The sequence below is a fragment of the Budorcas taxicolor genome, chromosome 10 (genome assembly GCF_023091745.1).
Source record: "Budorcas taxicolor isolate Tak-1 chromosome 10, Takin1.1, whole genome shotgun sequence".
Taxonomy (NCBI): domain Eukaryota; kingdom Metazoa; phylum Chordata; class Mammalia; order Artiodactyla; family Bovidae; genus Budorcas; species Budorcas taxicolor.
Window position 1 is genome coordinate 25,304,023 of NC_068919.1, and position 21,374 is coordinate 25,325,396.

The 21,374-nt window shown below is 49.1% G+C and overlaps 1 protein-coding gene across 6 annotated transcripts in view; it reads left to right on the plus strand.

The window, feature by feature from the left end:
• Positions 1–16,505, plus strand: part of TEP1 (telomerase associated protein 1) — a 40,855-nt gene extending 24,350 nt beyond the window's left edge. For 3 of the 6 annotated variants that reach the window (XM_052647410.1, XM_052647411.1, XM_052647409.1), the window contains 35 exons: positions 360–484; positions 735–848; positions 945–1,062; positions 1,211–1,405; positions 1,528–1,703; positions 1,789–1,945; positions 2,055–2,234; positions 2,649–2,741; positions 3,011–3,143; positions 3,284–3,434; positions 3,683–3,810; positions 3,996–4,090; positions 4,367–4,481; positions 5,234–5,474; positions 5,651–5,774; positions 6,687–6,811; positions 6,928–7,027; positions 7,234–7,389; positions 7,534–7,746; positions 7,978–8,131; positions 8,248–8,460; positions 9,174–9,334; positions 9,611–9,724; positions 10,697–10,804; positions 11,175–11,307; positions 11,391–11,467; positions 11,573–11,705; positions 11,850–11,986; positions 12,423–12,547; positions 13,614–13,757; positions 13,907–14,003; positions 15,411–15,516; positions 15,623–15,828; positions 15,957–16,061; positions 16,310–16,505. In XM_052647410.1, coding sequence (XP_052503370.1) covers positions 360–484; positions 735–848; positions 945–1,062; positions 1,211–1,405; positions 1,528–1,703; positions 1,789–1,945; positions 2,055–2,234; positions 2,649–2,741; positions 3,011–3,143; positions 3,284–3,434; positions 3,683–3,810; positions 3,996–4,090; positions 4,367–4,481; positions 5,234–5,474; positions 5,651–5,774; positions 6,687–6,811; positions 6,928–7,027; positions 7,234–7,389; positions 7,534–7,746; positions 7,978–8,131; positions 8,248–8,460; positions 9,174–9,334; positions 9,611–9,724; positions 10,697–10,804; positions 11,175–11,307; positions 11,391–11,467; positions 11,573–11,705; positions 11,850–11,986; positions 12,423–12,547; positions 13,614–13,757; positions 13,907–14,003; positions 15,411–15,516; positions 15,623–15,828; positions 15,957–16,061; positions 16,310–16,432 — 4,875 coding nt within the window. In that variant the 3' untranslated portion in view covers positions 16,433–16,505. Of the gene's footprint in view, positions 1–359; positions 485–734; positions 849–944; positions 1,063–1,210; positions 1,406–1,527; positions 1,704–1,788; positions 1,946–2,054; positions 2,235–2,648; positions 2,742–3,010; positions 3,144–3,283; positions 3,435–3,682; positions 3,817–3,995; positions 4,091–4,366; positions 4,482–5,233; positions 5,475–5,650; positions 5,775–6,686; positions 6,812–6,927; positions 7,028–7,233; positions 7,390–7,533; positions 7,747–7,977; positions 8,132–8,247; positions 8,461–9,173; positions 9,335–9,610; positions 9,725–10,696; positions 10,805–11,174; positions 11,308–11,390; positions 11,468–11,572; positions 11,706–11,849; positions 11,987–12,422; positions 12,548–13,613; positions 13,758–13,906; positions 14,004–15,410; positions 15,517–15,622; positions 15,829–15,956; positions 16,062–16,309 lie in introns of all 6 variants that reach the window. The other 3 variants (XM_052647412.1, XM_052647413.1, XM_052647414.1) reach the window with 3 other exon arrangements.
• The last annotated feature ends 4,869 nt before the right edge of the window (positions 16,506–21,374 follow it).

Sequence of the window (21,374 nt, forward strand, 5' to 3'; positions counted from 1 at the left end):
TAGGCTTTGCCATCTGACAGAGCTGGGTTCTGATCACTCTTCCATCATTGTGAGGCTTAATGGAAAATGGTTTATACTAATCTAGACTCAGCTTCTTCCTATATTAAGGAGAAGCAGTGATGTCTACATTGCAGGGTTATTATGAGAATCAGAAATCTATTTCAAGAAGGCTCAAAAAAATGTCCAACCTGTGAGAGGCATTCAATAAATGTTAGCTATTAACTCTATTTTTACTGGCTAGTGTCTGGAGAGAGAGGGGAACGTTACCGAGGTGAAGTGCCCCAGGTCATGGCAGGTCTCACGGGAGGGGATAGTGTGACCAGGACTGAACCCACCTGCTCCCTGCCCTCTCCCTGCAGGCCCAGCAGTACCCTGCAGGTCGCTCTGTGACAGAGATGGAGGTGATGCAGTTCCTGAATCGGGGCCTCCGCCTGCAGCCTTCTGCCCAGCCTCTCCTCTACTTCCGGGATTCTAGCTTCCTCAGGTACCTTCACAGAAGGCCAGATGGGCTCAGTGGGGGTGTTTTCTCTTCCTAATGTTCAGAGTACAAGAGGGGGTGCCTAGGATGGAGAAGCAGGAATCAGAGAGCTTGCCTTGCCGCTGAAGGCGGGAGATCTCCATTGGAGCAGTTTCTTGAGGAGTTTCAGGGAACCACAGCCAGGTCTGGTGGCTGGCAGAGGAGAGGTGCTTTGGTCTGAATCCAGCCCCACTCTTGGGGTGTCTTTGGTGGTCAGCTCTGTGCCAGATGCCTGGAAATCGGACTTTATTTCTGAGTCTGAAGAGGCTGCCCGTCGGATCTCAGAACTGAAGAGCTATCTGAGCAGACAGGAAGGGATCACCTGTCGCAGGTGAGCTGGGAGAGGTAGGGAGCACCTGCCTGGAGAGATGCGATGAGGGGGGGGCCAGGCCTGCTCTGACCCTGCTTGTGCTCGCTCTGCCCACAGATACTGCTGCGAGTGGGGCGGTGTGGCAGCTGGCCGGCCCTATGTCGGGGGGCTGGAGGAGTTTGGGCAGCTGGTTCTGCAGGATGTGTGGAATATGATCCAGAAGCTTTACCTCCAGGTCGGCAGGAGTGCTGGTGGCTAGGGGAGTGGAAAGGGGGTAGGGTGGTCCTGGGTGGGAAGTGACTTGGTGGGGGTGCTGGAAGTTTTAGGCCTGGGGTCCTGAGGAGTGTGGAAACATAGACAGTCACTGCCCCACGTGCCCTCAGCCTGGGGCCCAGCCGGAGCAGCCAGTGCCCATCCCAGATGACGACTTGGTCCAGGCCACCTTTCAGCAGCTAAAGAAGCCGTCGAGTCCTGCCCGGCCACGCCTTCTTCAGGACACAGTGCGGCAGCTCACGCAGCACCAGGGGAGGCTGAGCCTGGTGACCGGGCAGTCGGGACAGGGCAAGACCGCCTTCCTGGTACAGGGTCCCAGAGGCCTGGACAGGAGGGAGGGAGGGCTGCGTGTGCTCAGGAGGGCTAAGGAGGTGGGGCACCGGAAGCTGGCGTATGTGACCATGTTTTCTGTTCTCTTCCCCCTCAGGCATCCCTTGTGTCAGCCCTGCAGGCTCCGGATGGGGCCACGGTGGCCCCCTTAGTCTTCTTCCACTTTTCAGGGGCCCGCCCTGACCACAGTCTTGCCCTCACCCTGCTCAGGCGCCTCTTTGCCTATCTCCATAGCCAACTGGAGGAGCCAAGTGCCCTCCCCAGCACCTACAGGTGTGTTTCTCCCCCACCTAGACCGGCCTGCTGATAGCCCCTGATACCACCCCCACTGACGCTGGCCCTCCCCCTCTGCACACAGGGGCCTGGTGTGGGAGCTGCAGCAGAGGCTACTGCCCAAGTCTGCTGAGTCCCTGAGAACTGGCCAGCCTCTGGTGCTGATCGTCGATGGGGCTGACAGACTGGTGGACCAGCGTGGGCAGCTGATCTCAGATTGGATCCCAAAGACCCTTCCCCGGGTGAGTGTGAGAAGGAGGCGAGGTGGGATGATATAGGGAGAGGGGCTTCTCCAACAATATTCTCCCCGCTCTCCTTCTTCATCGCTACCCTTTTGTCCAAATCTCACAGGGGGTGCACCTAGTGCTGAGCGTGTCCAGTGATTCTGGCCTGGGGGAGACCCTTGAGCAGAGTCAGGGTGCCCACGTGGTGGCCCTGGGGCCTCTGGAGCCATCTGCCCGGGCCCGGCTGGTGCGAGAAGAACTGGCCCTGTATGGGAAGCGGCTGGAGGAGTCACCGTTTAACAACCAGGTTGGGTCTAGGCTGGGGCTGATAGATGTGAGGGCTGAATCTGGGAGCGGTGAGGATCTGAGTGCTGAAGCTACCAGCTGCCCTGCACAGACCAGCTCCTTCATTTTCTCAGGAAGTCTGTGCAGGGGAAGAGGACTGTGATTGCTGATAATATTACCTGGTCCTTTTCCCCTGGTGAATGGCTGTGGTTGTCTATCTGGGTGGGCTGAACCAGCAGGTGCAGGGGGAGAGTGGGGCGAGCTGAGCAGAGAAGAGCCGGGCAGAGATGGCTGTGTCCTGAGCGACTCGGTGGGTCTCTCCCCTGTGGGGGCTCTCAGAGAAGAGGCTGCCCGCACTGGGCTTGGTGCCCGAGTGGAGGGCGGTGGCCGGGGGCCGGCTCTCTGGTCCAAAGCTGAATCCTCGGAGTCTCGTCAGATGCGGCTGCTGCTGGTGAAGCGGGGGTCTGTGCTGCCGCTGTACTTGCGCTTGGTCACCGATCACCTGAGGCTCTTCACGCTCTACGAGCAGGTCGGTTGAGGATGTGACCCCTCACTCCTCATCTTCAGTATCCTAACCTCATTTCCCATTCACCATTCAATCTCTTCATCCGCATCCTTCACCCTTTCCCACCCTCCTCCTTTGCCACTTCTCATCCACACCCTCAACCTGCTTCCCTCCCACCAGTGTTTCCTTTTCATCCCTTCCCATGCTTTTCCCTGCTGCCCCATCTCCTACCCACACCGAAGCTGCCTCTCCCCTTCCCTGTGCTGACGGAGGCCCCTCGCGTCCTCCCCCAGGTTTCCGAGAGGCTCCGGACACTGCCAGCCACCGTCCCTCTGCTGCTGCAGCACGTCCTGGGCACCCTGGAGCAGGAGCATGGCCCCGACGTCCTTTCCCAAGCCTTGGCCACTCTTGAGGCCACACGCAGTGGTCAGCGCTTGGAGTGGGCTCAGGGGTTGGACGACCTTGGTTCTGTTGGAGTCTCAGCAAGCTGTGCAGGGAGTGATTAGGGATTAGGTGGGGATGGGTATGCTGCCTGGTTTAGGGCCTGAGCGACCTTGGGTTTTCAGGTCTGACCGTGGACCAGTTGCATGGAGTGTTGAGTGCATGGCGGATCCTTCCCAGGGGGACCAAGACCTGGGAAGAAGCAGTGGCTGCTAGTAACAGCGGGGACCTCTACCCCATGGGCCCATTTGCCTACCTTATCCAGAGTCTGCGCAGGTACAAGTGCCCTCACTGAGCTCCCACTGACCTGTGCCTCCACGTCTTTGAGGCAGGGCCCCTGTGACCCTCTCTCTTCATCCTCTTCCTCTCTTGGTATAGCCCCTGACACTTGTCTCCAGACCCTGCATGGCTGTCACTCAAGTTACCACTGTTTGAGGTGGGACTGGGAGCCCACCTCGTGCCAGGCTGCTTACTGACAGGCCTTCTCCCTCTTCTCTTGCCTTCTTTCCCTCACACGGGGTCAGCTTGCTGGGGGAGGGACCCCTGGAGCGCCCTGGAGCCCGGCTCTGCCTCCAGGATGGGCCCCTGAGAACGGCCGCCAGGTGTCGTTATGGGAAGAGGCCGGAGCTGGAGAAGACGGCGCACCTCCTCACTGCAGGTGACTGCAGCCTGGTTAACCCCCGGGGCACTGAGCGTGGGGCCTGGTGCTCCCCATTGGCTGGCCTCCTCACCTGCCACCCCAGTGAGAGGATGGTTCTCACTGTAGCCTGAGGGATGTGATATTTGGAGATGCTTCAGGGCCGAGCTCATCTCAGTGTCTCTTCCTGTGACTCACACCTGCAGCTCAGCTCTGGAAGACGTGTGACCCTGATGCCTCAGGTACCTTCCAAAGGTGCCCTCCGGAAGCCCTGGCAGACCTGCCTTACCACCTGGTTAGTCCCCAGAGCCCATCGGCACCTTCTCCCAAGGAACTGCTTTGGCCGTTCTGAGCCCCCTCTTCCCCCAACTGCCCCCATCATCCCCACGGCTGTTACCTGCCTTCCACACTCTCTGTACCTCTCTTCTTTCAGTTTTCCAGCCCTCCTCCTTCCGGTCCTTTGTCCCAGCTCCTAAGTCTAAGTATCAGCTGCATGGGCAGGGTCAAAGACTACACTGTCCCTCCTCACCAGCCTTGTCACATCCTTAATGAATTCAGTCTGACTTTCCAGCTCCAGAGCGGGAATCGTGGCCTTCTTGCCAAGTTCCTCACCAGTCTTCATGTGGTGGCTGCACACCTGGAACAGGGTCTGACCTCTCAGCTCCTGGAGGCCCATGCCCTCTACGGTGAGATGAGTTACGGGCTGGAGTCTTCTCCAAGCTGTGGGGTCCTGGGTGTGTTCATGGGGTCCTGCTCAGAGGGAGCTGTAATGGAAGGAGCAGTTGATTTCTATTCCAAGGTAAAAAATGCAATGAGGGTAAGCAAGTGATTCTTAGGAGACTTTTTACTCAGCTCTCTTAAATCTTAGTGGCCATAAAATTACTTGGGAAACTTGTTCAAATTGCTGATACCTGGGTCCTCAGATTTGGTTTCCTAGGTCTAGAGTGAGACCCAAAGCTTTGTACTTAAAAAAAAAAATTTTTTTGTTTACTTGTTTATTTTTGACCGTGCTGGGTCTTCATCGCTGTTTGGGCTTTTCTCTAGCTGCAGTGAGAGGGGGCTCCTCTCTGGTTGCTGTGCACGGGCTTCTCACTGCGGCGGCTTCTCTTGTTGTGGAGCACAGGCTCTAGGGCGCGTAGGCTCCCAGGCTCCAAAGCACAGGCTCAATAGTATGGCACGCGGGCTTAGTTGCTTTGCGGCATGTGGGATCTTTCCAGATCAAGGATCGAACCCGTGTCTCCCGCATTGGCGGGTGGATTCTTTACTACTGAGCCACCAGGGAAGCCCGGCTTTGTAGTTTTAACAGATGTGCCTGATCTGGAACCAGAGGGCCACACTTTAAGACTTAGCATTTTGGACACATCATATGATTGGCTTGGTGCTAGGGTTCATGGAAGTCAGGCTGACTGTGCAGTGATTCTCTGCATCTCTTCTCTAGCTTCCTCAGTCCCTGGCGAGGAACAGAAGCTTCCTGAGGCTGATGTTGCTGCATTTCACACCTTCCTGAGGCAGCAGGCTCCCATCCTCAGCCAGTACCCACTGCTCCTGCACCAGCAGGTAGCCAACCAGCCTCTGGACTCGCCTCTTTGCTGCCAGGCCCCCCGGCTCTCCCAGCGACAGCACCTCCAGTGCGTGCTGCATTGGCTTAATAAACCTCAGACCCTGAGGGACCAGCAAAGGTAAAACCCTTGACCCCAGATGCTGACAAGCCCTACCAGAGCGAGCTGCAGCCCTCTCTGAAACTAGAGAATAAAGAACAGATCAGAGTCACCAGTGAGAGGGGACTTCAGGCAGAGAAGTGCACATCCTTCCCCTGGTCCCTCATTTCCACCTTTTCTTGATATTTTTTCTGTAGATCCAGCCTGTCCCTGGCAGTTTCCTCCTCCCCCACAGCCGTGGCCTTCTCCCCTAACGGGCAAAGAGCAGCCGTGGGCACTGCCAATGGTACAGTTTACCTTTTGGACCTGAGAACCTGGCAGGTATGACACTCAAGACGGGGCAGAGTTTACCTTCAGAAAAGCCTCCCGGCCTGCCCTGAAGCCCAAGACAAGCCAAACCTATCTGTTATCACCCTGTTTGATTCAGCAACTTTACTTTCACATCAGATCCCAAGGGCTTGGTCAAAAAATCAATCCTACAGCAAATTCTTGCTCTGTACTTTGCTTTGAAGGCAGTGTACTAAGCACTGAAAGAAACACGGGACTTAGGACATTGTCTTTGCCCACCAAGTGGTCAGTTTTGTTGAAATTTAAGGCACAGAAGGTTAAAAAGGGAACCAGAATGTAGCCAAGTGACATAGATAAGAGCTAAGTGAACTGTGTAGGTACTAGAGGACACAGGATGAGAAGGGCAGGTGTTCCAGGTTCAGTGTGGAGCCTGGGCACAAACATCGGGGGGAATGTGTCCTTAAACTGCTGGCTGTGATTGCAGTGGAGCGCAGGTAAGGGAGGGTCCTAGTAGATGAGGCTGGAGAGGTGGGCCCCCCAGCCAGTCATTCTCTCCTCTTCCACCCATGTCAACCCTTCTCCCCCAAATATATGTATATGTATAAGGTCATTCCCAACTCAGACCAGTCAGAATCTTCTGTGACTTGGGGATGCTTATGGGGTTTGAAATGGGGGAGACGATGTGACCTCACTTGGATCATGAGGTCCCACTTGAACTTGTTCGAGCTTGACCTGGGTCTGGAGTGGGGCCCAGAGCTTTGCACTTTTCACAAGTGTCCCTGCTGTGGGTCCAGAGGGCCATAATTTGAGACTCAGCAGGGACTGTAGAGAGCCGAGGGCTTCAGCTCTTCTAGCCATCGCCTCATTCCTGGTTGGGGCTTGGGGGAGCTGGACATGGGATGGTCAAGGGAGTGCCCTGAGTGACTTCTCCGCTCACTTTCACAGGAGGAGAGGTCGATGGTGAGTGGCGGTGATGGGGTTTCCTCTTGTTCATTCCTCTCGGACAATGCCCTCTTTCTAACTGCCTTTGATGGGCTCCTGGAGCTCTGGGACCTGCAGCACGGTTGTCGGTAAGGGGTCCCCGTGCTCGGCATGAGGGCCCTCCCTGTTTGTTGGAAGCCCAGGGGAAAGGGAATGAGGAGGGAGGCTGTGGCCAGGGGACTCTGACCTTATCTCCCTGGGGTAGGGTGCTCCAGATCCAAGCTCACCAGTACCAGATCACTGGCTGCTGCCTGAGCCCAGATCACCGGCTGCTGGCCACTGTGTGCCTGGGAGGAAGCCTGAAGGTAACAGCCAGGGGCCTGTGGTGGTGAAAAGGGCCCTAAATGTGGCGTCAGCCCCATGAGGTGGCTCTCTCAGTGGGGCAGAGGCTCTGACTGCTTGGCCTGCTGAGGGCTGGGGAGTGGACGAGGTGGCCCCTGGAGCTCTGGGACCCAGCAGCTCAGACGTCTATTCAGCATCCCGTGTCCTTTTCCCCTTCTCTCTCCTCCAGCTGTGGGACATAGTCCGAGGGCAGCTGGCCTCCCAGCACCCCTGTCCCAAGCCCCTGAACTGCGTTGCTTTCCACCCAGAAGGACAGGTGATAGCCGTTGGCAGCTGGGATGGTAGTTTCAGCTTTTTCCATGTGGATGTGCTCAGAGTCATCAAGGTGAGAGGAGCTAGGTGGCCCTGTGGCAGGAAGCACGGGAGAGTGGAGTGGAAGGTGGGGAATGGCAGGCACTTGCATCCTGGCTCACTCTGGGTTTGGGTTGAGATCAGGCCCTGCCATTCCAGTTTCTATCTCTTTGTGTAGGAACTGGGGGCCCCTGGAACCTCTGTCCGTACCTTGGCCTTTGGTATGCCCGGGCGGGTTGTGGCTGTGGGCCGGCTGGACGGGATGGTAGAGCTGTGGGCCTGGCAGGAGGGGGCACGGCTGGCTGCCTTCCCTGCCCACCAAGGCTTCGTTGCTGCCACCCTTTTCCTGCGAGCTGGGTGCCAGTTACTGACGGCTGGAGAGGACGGCAAGGTCAGGTTACCGAGAGCTAGTGGTGGGGTACGAGGAGGGGGCAGCAAATGGAAATATTTGTGTGAGGGTGGGGCCTTTGTCGAGGAGTCTAGAGGGGCTTGGCTGGAGAGCTACATGGAGAGGGCTGTGGGTGTGTGCACAGAAGCTCTCCAGATGAATTTCTGGAGGGAGGACTTTAATAGGGGTGGAGAAGAGGGTGGGTTATCTTTAAGCCCCTTTCTCGGCCCGCAGGTTCAGGTGTGGTCCGGGTCTCTGGGTCGGCCCTGTGGGTGCCTTGGTTCCCCACACCTCTCTCCTGCCCTCTCTGTGGCTCTCAGCCCAGATGGTGATCAGGTGGCTGTTGGGTACCGAGCAGATGGCATTCGGATCTACAGAATTTCTTCAGGTACCGAAGGGAGGAGGGCTGGAGTCTTTCAGCCTGGAAAGAAACCCCCACCTCTGTCCCTGCCCAACTCTGGCCCCCTGTGCAAGCGGCTTATTCTCTTGTCTCTTATTCTCTAGCTTCCCAGGGGGCTCAGGGTCAAGCGCTTGATGTGGCAGTGTCCGCCCTGACCTGGCTCAGCCCTAAGCTGTTGGTGAGTGGTGCAGAAGATGGGGCCCTGCAGGGCTGGCTGCTCCAGGGGGGCTCCCTTCAGTCCCTCTGGCTCTTGTCCAGACACCGGAAGCCTGTGCTGGGACTGGCCACCTCCCAGGAACTCTTGGCCGTTGCCTCAGGTACAGTGGGCAGGGTTGTGAGTCACTGTTTCTTTTAAATATATGAATACATTTCTTCAATTCATATGTATATATGTGTGTGTGAAAATACACCTGTATAACTGTTTTTTCCCAACTTTCAAAGTGCTTTTATTTACTTATTTTTTAAACTTTACTTTTAATATGGTAAAAATCACGTAACGTAAAACATACCATTTCAACCATATTTGACTGTGTTCAGAGTGTTTTTAAATGCATTTATCTTGCATAATCAGTCTAGGCTGTTTTCTTCTTGTTCCCTAACCCTGATTCTTGGATGTGTTTGTAAACCCTGTCACCCTGTGAGTTTCTGCCCAGTGGGGATTTTGCCATGTGAAGAGTTTCCCTTAGGAGAAGAGAAGGAGATGTTGAGGTGAAAATGCAGGATGGCCTTAGTTCTTTCTAGGTAGGAGGCTTGGTCAGAGTGACACTGGGCACTTTAGCAGAGGAGAGTGTGGAGGTGTGGTTAGAGAGAACTGCAGGGCTGGAGCTGAGTGTCCTGCCATTCCTGTCCTGTGACCTCCCGTGGGACAGACCTGTGTCCCAGGTCTCAGTGTGACTCACAGAGTCCCTCCATTGGAGCTGTGCCTTGAGACATCACCCTCAGCCCCCAGGATCACCTTTGTCTTTGGCTTTCCAGCCTGTCTCACTTCCTCTTTTCAAGAAATCTTCCTCTTTGCCCATTTCCAATGCAGAGGACTTCACAGTGCGATTGTGGCCAAGGCAGTTGCTGATGGTGCCACAGAAGACAGAAGACTTTCCTCATGGCACTGAGCTCCAGGGACATGAGGGCCCTGTAAGCTGCTGCAGCTTCAGCTCTGAGGGATGCAGGCTGGCCACCGGGGGCAGGGATCGGGTGAGTCTCAGGAGGATGCACCCCTGGACCCTTCTCCCCATGGACCTCCAGCCCCTTGGGGGCCCACAGCCCCTCTGGTCCTGGATTCCCTAGCAGCTTTCTTCCTACTGCTTCCTCTGGCTTTTTGCTTTCGTAAACCTCCTGTACTGGATCTGCCCACCCGCCCTCCTTTGTTATTCCTTCTTTTCTTGAAACTTCTTACGTGAGATGGCCCTGCTATTCCTACCTCTCTGTCCTACTGTCCTGACGACTTCCTCTCTTGATACCCGTGTCCAGAGTCTGCTCTGTTGGGATGTGAGAACACCTAAAGCCCCTGTTCTGATTTGCTCCTTCTCTGCCTGTCACCGAGACTGGGTCACTGGCTGTGCCTGGACCAAAGACAGCCTCCTGGTGAGTGAAGGGGTTGGGATGGTATTGGGCTCAGTGGGATTCCTGGGAGAGGGAGGTCAACACTTTCTACCTCATCCTATTCCTAACGCTCATGTATAATAATATAGTATTAATATAGTTTTCTAACACCCAGTATAATAGAGCACTTTATGAGCACTTAGTATATGTCAGACATTGGACTGAGGCCTTAGCATGTGTTGCCTCACGTAGTCTTTACAACACCCTGTAAAGAAGTTACTGCTATTCTTTCTATTTCATAGACGAGGATATTGAGCTCAGATAGATTAAAGACCATTTCCAAGGTCATGTAAATGAAGAAGGTGAGCCAGTAAACTTTATGATAAGAAAGCCCATGCTCTTAACAGGAACACGGAGCTGTCTTTCTAAGGGCTTAGGATGCCCTGTTCCTGCAGGAGACGTGTATTGCTATGATTTCTTTGGTCTTAAGTGAAAAATCAGTCTCAATTTATGCACTCAGGGTTGGTAAAGCCTAGTTTCCCAACACAGAATCACTGTTGTTCTCAAAAAGAAATGAGTAACAGTTGAATAGACTTGTCATAGTCTGTCCTGCCCCTGCCTTCTAGGCACAGATCTCTCCTGGGTGTTGCAGACTTTTCACCTTTGTCAGGGTGAGACAGAGTTGTTGACTGACACTATGTTAATAACAAGGACAGTAGCTACTATTTATTCAGTGCTCACTATGTACCAGGCAGTGTATTAAGTCCTGTATATAGATGCTTCAGCCCCATATCACTAGGTATCCTGTCCTTATCTTGGTTGAATAGATGAGAAATCTGAGGCCCAGAGAGATGAACTGGTTACCAAGTAATGAATGGTGGAACTAGGATGAGAACGCAGGATGACCATTGCTCTTAATCACAAGGCTTACTGCCCTGCCTCCTACGTTATAAGCACAGAGAGATGCTGGAGGGGTGCTGGTTAAGTCTGCTCCTCCACCCCCTGGCTCTGCAGCTCTCTTGCTCCGGCGATGGTTCCGTGGCCCTGTGGGACCCAGAGTCGAGACAGCAGCTTGGTCACTTCCTGGGTCATCAGCATGCTGTGAGCGCCGTGGTGGCCGTGGTGAGAAGGCGGTGGAGAGATCACGGGGGGTCCCTGGGAAGGTGAAGGGGACTTTGGGAGGCTGGATGCACGGGGTATCTAATCCTAAAGTCAGAAGAAGTACCAAGAGTGAGATGCGTGGGCCTGAATGAGGGCAGGGTTAGGGTGTTAAGGCTGAGGCTCGGTGTGAGGGGAGGGAGAGCATGAAGACACGGTACCCTAGTGTCACGGCCTTGCGGCGGGATGGCAGCCCTGAGCCCCCTGGCCCCATTGCCGGGTTGTCCTCTTTCTTTGACAGCTCTTAATGCTCAGCCTGCACCTCTGTGATGGGAACCAAAATTCCCATGTCCTGCTCAGTGTGACTCTTCTCTGATCCTGTTTCCCGGGACAGGAGGAGCACGTCGTATCCGTGGGCCGAGATGGGACCTTGAAAGTGTGGGACCATCAGGGCGTGGAGATGACCAGCATCCCCGCTCACTCAGCACCCATCAGCCACTGTGTGGCTGCTCTGGAGCCCCGTGCAGGTACCGAGATATCAGCCACTTTCCGGTCCCCACTGCCTCCTCCCTCCTCCCCTTTTTCTGACTCAGCCTCTGCATCTTACTAGCCAGTCAGCCGGGATCAGAGCTTCTGGTGGTCACTGTTGGATTGGATGGGGCCACACGGTTGTGGCATCCACTCTTGGTGAGTTCCCTGAAAGGACTGGGCTGGGGGCCATGGGAGGGGGTAGTGGGACAGCCTCCTGTTGTGTCAACTCTTCACTCTTCTATCTCCATCCTTTTCTTTCAGGTGTTTCAAACACACACTCTGCTGGGTCACAGTGGCCCAGTCAGTGCAGCTGCTGTTTCAGAGACCTCAGGCCTCCTGCTGACCACCTCAGAGGATGGCTCCCTACGGCTCTGGCAGGTGCCTGAAGAGGCAGGTGAGTGAGGTGTGGAGAGAGGCAAGGTGTGAAAGGGGGGTGGTGTGTGTAAGTGGGACCAAGAAATTGAAGAGTAGCCTGCTCTCTCCTCTTGTACCCCAGCAGTGGTCCAGCTCCTAATGAATCACTTCCTTTCTTCTCCAGATGACACATACAGACCCAGGAGTCCTGCAGCCATCACTGCTGTGGCCTGGGCCCCAGACGGTTCTGCAGCAGTGTCTGGGAATCAAGCTGGGGAACTGACCTTGTGGCAGGAAGCTAAGGCTGTGGTCACAGTACAGGTGAGTGGAGTAAACTTCAGTTTTATGCGAATTCTGCCCTGGTTGTGTATCTGGTGGCATGTGCTAGGGTCAGAGGTTGTGTAGAAGCCTCTGTGTAGAAGGGGGTGGTGGGTGTGGACACATTAATCCTGGTTCCTCAGAAGGGTGTTCAATGGAAGGACTGATGTTGAAGCTGAAACTCCAAAACTTTGGCCATCTGATGCGAAGAGCTGACTCATTGGAAAAGACCCTGATGCTGGGAAAGACTGAGGGGAGGAGGAGAAGGGGCTGACAGAGGATAAGATGGTTGGATGGCATCACCAACTCAATGGACATGGGTTGGGGTGAACTCCGGGAGGTGGTGATGGACAGGGAGGCTTGGCATGCTGTGGTTCATGGGGTTGCAAAGAGTCGGACACGACTGAGCGACTGAACTGCACTGAACTGTGTTTTCCAGGCACCGGGCTGCATCAGTGCTCTGCTCTGGTACTCAGTAAACACCTTGATTGTTGTCAGTGCTAATGAAAAAGTCAGCGAGTGGCACGTGGAACTGCAGAAGGGTTCAACACCCAGAAATGTCAGGTGAAATGAGGCGGCTGGGTTAATGGATATGGTTAAACCTGGGATTTTGCTTAAATCTCTCCTCTCTCTTTCTGAACTCGGTCAACAGGATATTAATTAGTAAGCAGGGAAAAGGTCCCTGGGAAATTGTTTTCTGGTCCTCATTATGTCAATTAAAATAATTATCAAGTTTTTACTGTATGCTAAGTTCTGGGCCAGGCAGCATGAACCAGATTGAAATTAATTTGTATTTAAGGGAGCTCACAGTAGAGGAATGTGAATATAAGTAAACTGCCAACAATACGTGGAGTAATCACTGCTATAATAAATTATATAAAATTCCTGGGGTTGCAGAGTTTAAGAAATTGACTGTTTACAAGAGTGGCTGTTTGAGATTGGGCTTAAAGTAAGGGCAGGGAATGGTGTTTTAGGAAGAGGAGGTAGCATTAATAAAAGGCACAGGGGTGTGAGAGTACGTGGTGTTTTCTGAGTATAGCTAAGTCTTTGGGTTCCTGGTGCGAGTGGTCGTGGGGTATTGCATTGAAATAATACACTGGGGCCAGGCTAAGAATTTTGAGCAGAATAATTATCTGAATTTTATTTTTTATTTTTTATTAAAATTTTTATTTATTTATTTTTTATTTTTTTACTTTACAATACTGTAGAAAGAGAACTCTAGTGGCCATGTGGAGGATGGATAGTAGTAGGGAGATACTAAAGGTAGGGTGACCACATTTACAGATGATGCTATAGTCCCAGGAAGACATAACATGGGTCCTAATCTGGGCAACAGGGATGAGACGGAAAGAAAGATTTAGGCATATGTTGAAAGTTGACTCTGCAGTGCTTATCGATCAGGTCAGGAGGGAAGGAAAGGACAAAATGTTAGAGATTCCGAGTTTGAGCGATTAAGGTGATACTATGATAAATACTAATATGAGAGAATCAGAAAGAAGGCAATTTGTAGGGACGGCGATACAGTTTGTTTTGTACTATACTCCTGAGGAATCCATGGGGAACTGAGGAGCCCGAGAGACGTGGACTAAAGTAGACTTTTTCTTGTTCATGTGCCTTGTTTGGGCTTCAGTCTTCGCCTGAACCGAGTTCTTCAGGAGGACTTAGGTTTCCTGACAAGTGTAGGCCCGGCCCCTGATGCTCACTCCCTCATCTTGGCCAAAGCGGATTTGCAGTTGTTGCACATGAAGCCCGGTGATGAGCCTTCTGTAATCTGGTAAGACCCCAAGTGCTGTTTTCTCTTAGGCTGGAGAAAAAGGAAAAGTGGGTTAGCAGTTACCCTGAGGTTGGGTCTAACTGAAACAAACATTGGGGTCTTATGGAGGGGTGTTCCTGGGCTTAGCCTCTTCCTTTCTCATAAACCAGGCAAAGTTATTCAGAAGATCCTATGATGTTGTCCACCCACGAGGACTATGGTGTGTTTGTCCTGCAGTCCATGAAACTTCAAGTTCTGCCTTTCTCAGTAAGTTCTGTTTGGGTGTGTGTTAAAACAACCATTTGTTCTGGACTACTATTTTAAAGTCTTGAGGCCATGACTGAGTAAAAGAGGAAGGAAGTGAAAAGCTGCTGCTGATGCTGCTGCTAAGTCACTTCAGTCGTGTCCGACTCTGTGTGATCCCATAGATGGAAGCCAACCAGGCTCATCCATCCCTGGGATTCTCCAGGCAAGAGTACTGGAGTGGGCTGCCATTTCTTTCTCCAAAGCCAGAAAGTGAAAAGTGAAAGTGAAGGAAGTGAAAAGCTGCTGCTGATGCTGCTGCTAAGTCACTTCAGTCGTGTCCGACTCTGTGTGATCCCATAGATGGAAGCCAACCAGGCTCATCCATCCCTGGGATTCTCCAGGCAAGAGTACTGGAGTGGGCTGCCATTTCTTTCTCCAAAGCCAGAAAGTGAAAAGTGAAAGTGAAGTCGTTCAGCCTTGTCTGACTCTTAGCGACCCCATGGACTGCAGCCCACCAGGCTCCACCACCCATGGGATTTTCCAGGCAAGAGTACTGGAGTGGGGTGCCATTGCCTTCTCAGTTGGTTCCAAATCCCTGTCTCCTCCTTCAACTAGAACTCTACTGAAGGGTGTTTTATATTGGGTTTCCTTGTAAGATTTCACTGATACAAAAGAGGATTCCATTGTTTAAAAGAATCGTGGGAAATCATAAACCTAGGTGGGGTGTTCAGTAGCTCAGCAGTATCTGACTCTTTGAGACTCCATGGACTGTAACCCACCAAGCTCCTCTGTCCATGGAATTTTTCTAGCAAGAATACTGGAGCTGGTTGCTGTTTCCTCCTCCAGAGGATCTTCCTGACCCAGGGATCAAGCCTGCATTGGCAGTTGGATTCCTTACCACTGCACCACCTGGGAAGCCCCTAAACTACACTTCCTCTTAGCCAAAAGGCTGAGAAGTGATTGACCTAGGCATTTTCTTAATTGCACTATCTTCATGTCTCTTGTCACTATGGGCAGTAGTCTGGAACAATACAGACATATCTCATAGACATTATACCCGGTGAAAGAAGCCAGACACAAAAGAGTACATGTTATATAATTTCACTTAAATGAAGTTCAAGAACAAGCAAAACTAATTGATAGTGACAGAAGTCAGAATATTGTTGATTCTGGGGATGGTGATAGGGTAAGGGGCATGGAGGCAACTTTCCAGGGTGGTAGAATGTACTATGGCTTGATTTGGGCAGTAATTACATGGATGGATACATGTGTAAAATTTTATCAAGATGTCCATTTAAGATCTGTGTACTTTACTGTATCACAGATACAATTTTGAAAAGTCTTGACCAGCTCAGAGCAGAAAACAGTTACTTTGTCTGGGAAGCAGTGATACAAGTAGGCTAAACAAAATGCTCTGTCCTTTCACAGGGGCAAAAGGAATTAGGAGAGTTTGAAGAGTGCCTGGAATTTGATCTGAATTTAGAGAATCCCAGTAATACCCTCATATCAGTAACCCAGGCCAAACCTGGATCTGGTGAGTGGTGTTGGGAGGGCCCAAGGAATCCAGAGATGGCCTCAGGGAGGATGGTGGATTCTTCAAAGTCTAAGACCTGGCTCAAACTCTGCCCTTGAAATGGCAGAGTCCTCATTTTTGTGTGCCAGCTCTGATGGGATGCTGTGGAACCTAGCCAGATGTGCCGATGAAGGAGAATGGATCACAGATAATATCTGGCAGAAGAAAGCAGAAATGCCTGCAACTCAAACTTCAGAGACAGAGTCACATATATGTACTGACACCTACAGCTGGTCAACAGTCACAGAGCTAAAGACGCAGCAACGCAGAAAGGTGAGTTTGAGGGAAAGGTCACAAGATATTGGGGAGGAGGCTCTAGGTCTGACCCAGCAAACTTCTCTGCTCCCTTGACTGAGAAGGGTCCTTCTAGAACTCACCACACCTCTTCCTCTTCCTCTAAGATTCACTCAGGCCCTGTCACAGCCCTCCATGTGCTGCCTGAGTTGCTGGTTACAGCTTCAAAGGACAGAGATGTTAAACTGTGGGAGAGACCCAGTATGCAGCTGGTAAGTGTGTGTGTGTGTGTGTGTGTGTGTGTGTGTGTGTGTGTAAGTGTAAGGAGGACAAAAGGGATGTCAGAGACCAAACTTGGGGTAAGGAAAGTCAGAAGATCAAAATTGTTTTCTTCTCTCCTTCTTGCAATAATGTGTAACTAACTTGTTTCTAAATAAAAGTCATTGGTGTGGGAGACAAATAAGTTAGTAAGGAGGCCCTAGGCTTGTAGCCCTCATCTCCCATTTTTGTTCCATTGCAGCTGGGCCTGTTCCGATGTGAAGGGGCAGTGAGCTGCCTGGAGCCTTGCCTGGGTCCTGACTCTACCCTGCGACTCGCAGTGGGAGACACACAGGGCAATGTCTACTTCCTCTCCTGGGAATGAAGATCACTACTCAGGGCAAGGAGACTGCTGGTGCTGGAGAGGCAAAGCCTGAAGACACCAGTGGCTACTTTCCTGATACAATTATATAAATAAAGGGATAGAACATCTCAGAGTGTAGTCCTGTCTGTGTTCTCATGTGGATTTGGACCAAGAGGGAAGAATATGGATGTTCTTGTTTCTTTTCTGAATTAACATTAATCCTTACTAGAACTGTAAGAAAGTGGAGCAGAGCTTTGGTAGACATTTTTTGAAATTAGGCTTTAGAATTCTTGTGTCATTTGCTGGCCCCAGAACCCTAAGGGATGACTCCTCCCAGGAGGAGGTATGAAAATGATGTTGACGAGCACTTAGTCTGAACACATATCTGAAGACCTCTCACTTGTTCAAAGAGGAAGAGAAGGAAGAATGAGTCAGTTGTCTCCTGTCTAGGGCACTGGGAAAGAACTAGGATTGAACCAGGACATCACTAGGTTCCTCTCAGAAATAGCCCGTCTACTCAGAGCCAACAGCCCAGGTGAAAGGTGAGAAGCCAGGATACCGAGAGCAGAGGGAGTCTTCTGGCTTTCTCAGGCACTAACGGACCAGCGGCAGCCACTTGGCCTGCAAGCATTAGTCAGTATCGTAATTTGCCTTCTCGGAAGAGATCACAAAAGGGTTATCTTTCAAACTGCACAAAGATTAAAATGAGTTGAAAGATGAAACAGTGCACACACACGGACTAGCTGTGGACTGTGACCCTCTTAAGTAAAAGTTCTCCAACCTTATATTCTTATCATCTATTTTACGGGCGAGGAAGTTACCCGAGGCCCTTTCGTTCTAAGGGTTAAGGAAGGGTTTAGGGTCTTCTGTGTCCAAGAATTTGAGGACTTGCATATGATAAGCTAGTACTGTTACAGGATTTTATCCTGGGTTTGTAGGGTTCTTTCAGAGAAATACCACTGCACTCTGATGTAGGGTTTTCAGGACTTAGGGATTCGAGGGGTACTCAGTTTTGTTCTTACTTTGCTCTGAAATCACCTGAAGAATTTTATCTTATTTTTATCGATGCCTCGTATTCATCCTCAACCTGAGGATAAAGACATGAGGAATGCCAACAGCTGATGTCTTAATTATAGGCCATGCTTCTGTCATTTCTCATGAGCCTCATGCAAGGGCTCTAAATATGCCTTATAGACCAACTGTTCCACTTGTACCTTGTGACTAGAAGTCTAGGTTAAGGTAATTTGAAACCTATGATTCGTAATACTATCCAGAAATGCTACAGAGAACCATGACACAGCACCATCCAGAAAGTCGATGGTTTCATTTGCCTTTTGTTCCCCTGAAAGCATGGGCCAAGGACAGGAGGAAGCCCTAGATGTCTGTCTTCCGAGTTCTAAAAATTCTATCAAAGTGTCCCAGCTGAATCTGGAGGTGTGGGGCTACTTGCTCATTTAAGACTCAGGCTTGTTGGCCAGGTCCACATGAAGGGTGTGTTCTTTCTTGAAGATACACAGTGAGGCCAAAGTATAATTGCTGTGAGTGAAGATAAGAACAGACTCTAGTTAACAGTAAATATGTACCCAAGGGAGTTGAAAGGAAAATCAGCTTAGGTTTTACACTGAATATTTTAAAAATAATTATTTTAAAGAGGACATTAAAAAATTATTATTATATATTTTGGCCTTGTGGGACCTTAGTTTCCTGACCAGGGATTGAACTTGGGCTCCTTGCAGTGAAAAGCCAGAGTCTCAACCACTGGACCACCAGGGAAGTCCTCACATTAAATATTTTCTGGGTTCTCATCACTAAACAGAATTTCAGGATTGTGATGAGTTGCAATTACAGTTACTGGATTGTAGGATAGCAGCACATTGGAACAGTCTCTTCTCCTGCGTGTGTGCTAAGTTGCTTTGGTCATGTCTGACCCCATGGACTGTGGCCTGCCAGGCTCCCCTGTCCATGGGATTTCCCAGGCAAGGTTATTGGTATATATTTAATGTCAGATGAAACCTGGACTCCATTCTTCAGTTAAAAATAATATATATGGGGAACTGATAGCATTTTATTAAAAAAGGAAAAAAACCACTTGTCAGTGCTAAATCTTCTACCTGGAAACGAAACGTTGCTTCCACTCATATTTTATATACATGAGCAAAGCAAGTCACATGGCTCTACCGAATGTCAAAGGGGAGGGAAGTATCATCCTACCATGTACCTGGGAGGAGAACTGGGAACCAGATACACAGTTATCCCCCAAAGAAACCGTGTTGATGCTTTTTCCAGTAGAATGGCTTGTAGTCCTTAAAAAAATATCATTTAAGATTTACAGAGAATCTTCTCACATACCCTTCTTCACTCGGCTTCCTCTGTTAGCATCTTACATAACCAAGACATTAACGTTGATATAATATTATTAATTTGGATACAGATTTGGATTTTTCCACTAATATCATGATTTTGTTCCAGGGTCCAATCCAGAATACCACATTGCATTTAGTCATCATGGCTCCTTAGTCTAATCCTGCAACTGTGCCACTTTCTCAGACTTCTCATAATCTTGACATTTTTGGAGAGTTCTGGTCAGGTGTTTTGTAGAATCTCTCAGTTTGGCTTTGCTGTTTTCTCATGAAAAGATTAAAATTATGAATTTAAGGGAAGAATGCAAGAGATGATATGCCCTTCTTGTTATATCATATCAAAAGCAATCATATCAACATGATTTATTACTAGTGATGTTAACTTTGATCATTTTTAAAGCTGAGGTGATATTTGCCAGGTTTTTCTTACTGTACCATTTTCATCTGTTTGTCAGAAGCAAGTCATTAAGTCTAGCTCACACTCAAGGGGAAGGGGACTAAACCACTAAGAGGGAGATGTATCAGAGAATATGTGATAATTGCCACAAAATCAATACATTTTGATGTAAGTTGTTTTTAGACTATGCAAATACCGTTTCACTGACTGTTTAATATTTATCCATGAGTGATTATTACTGTGATTTTCTAGTGATGATTTTCTATTTCCCCCTTCTGTATTAATTGAAATTCTTCTGAAAGAAATACTTATGCCTTCTTCCCTACTTATTTATATACTGGTTGAGTCATTCACATATCAGTCTGGACTCACGAATATCTAGGGGGGCCTGCTGTATTTTATTACTCAAACACCACAGTATGTATATATCGGTGCAACTTTTTCTGGCCACTATTTATAAAAGAAAAATATAGATCACAGAAATTCAGCACAGCATTTTTGAGGTATAATTCATTTTCATCCCCTTAAAGTGTGCAATTCAATGTTTTCTAGTATATTCCAACACTGCAACTATCACCACTAATTCCAGAACATTTTCATCACCCCCCAAAAGAAACATTGTACCCATTAGCAATCACTCCCCTTTCACTCCTTCCTTCAGCTATTGGCGATTGCTCATCTACTTCTTATATTTATGGATTTGCCTATTCAAGACATCTCATATAAATAGAATCATACAGTGGCCTTTTATGTGGCTTCTTTCATTTAGCATGTTTTCAGGGTTCACCCATTTTGTAGCATATATCAATACTTTATTCCATTTTATAATAATAGTAAAATACAACAAATAACACAGTAATATTCCATTGTATAGATAAACCATATGGTGTTCATCCACTCATCAATGGATAGACATTCTGGTTATTTCCACTTTTTGGCTATTACTATGTTGCTATCAATAGTCATGTGCAAGTTTCTATATAAATGTTTCTTTTTAATTCTCTTAGTTATATACTCAGGATTGGAACTGGTAGATCACATGGTAACTATATGTTTAACTATTTGAGGAACTGCCAAACTATTCTCCAAAGAAGCTGTGCTATTTTACATTCTCACCAGCAACATGTGAGGGCTCTAATTGGTTCACATCTTCACCACTACTTGTTATTGTTGGTCATTTTAATTGTAGCCCTTCTAGTGTTTGTCAAGTGGTATCTCATGGTTTTGTTTCCTTAATGTTTAATAATGTTGAGCATCTTTTCAAGTGTTTATTATTGGGCATTTGTTGTTTCTTCTTTGGAGAAATTTCTCTTCAAATTCTGATTTTTAACTGAGTTATCTTTTTATTGCTGAATTTTTTTATATATTCTGGATACTAGATCCTCATCAGATTACGACTTGCCAATATTTTCTCCTATTTTTGGTTGTCATTTCTCTTTCTTGACAATGTCCTTTGATTAACAAAAACTTCAACTCTGGGGGGAAACAGTATGTCAGAATCAAGGGAACTATGATAATATAAATCATAGAAGAGACATATATTCCTAGAAATGATATTTGTTATTTATTGATAAAATTTTCAAATTTTGGTGAAGACTATTATTTTCTTTGGTTAATGGTGCTGTTGATGTCCTATCTTCAGAAACTATTGCCTAGTCCAAGGTCACAAGATTTCCACATGTTTTCTTAAAGAGAGAATACATTTAACCAGTTCCTTTTTTATGGCTTTTTGTATATAACAATTCTGCAGTAACATCATCTATGTAAACCTGTATATCTGTAATTTAGGTCAAAGGGTGTGTATATTTAAAATTTTTGATAGGTATTGGTAATCTGGTCTCTAAAAAGTTACAAGCTACTGTTTTCATTTAAATAACCTTCACTGTTACCAGAAGTATGTTAGATGTGTGTGTTTATCTGTGTTACATGTGTTTACAAATAGTTACGAAGCCTGTGATTTGACTTTGGTACTTCTTAGATGGGGGGTACATCAAAATCATTCTACTTCTCTCTCTTGCTCCCTGAGATCTATTTAGGCTTAGTGACAGTCCCCCAGGTACTTCCCAAATTTTGGACATCTGCTGAGATCTAGGATGCCAAGTGGTGGGAGACCAGGTCTGCAGATGGTATATAGGGGAAAAAGGCAAATGAGAAGATTTGCATGGGAAACAAGTCAGCCTTTGCTGCCTCTACCCTTCCTATAATA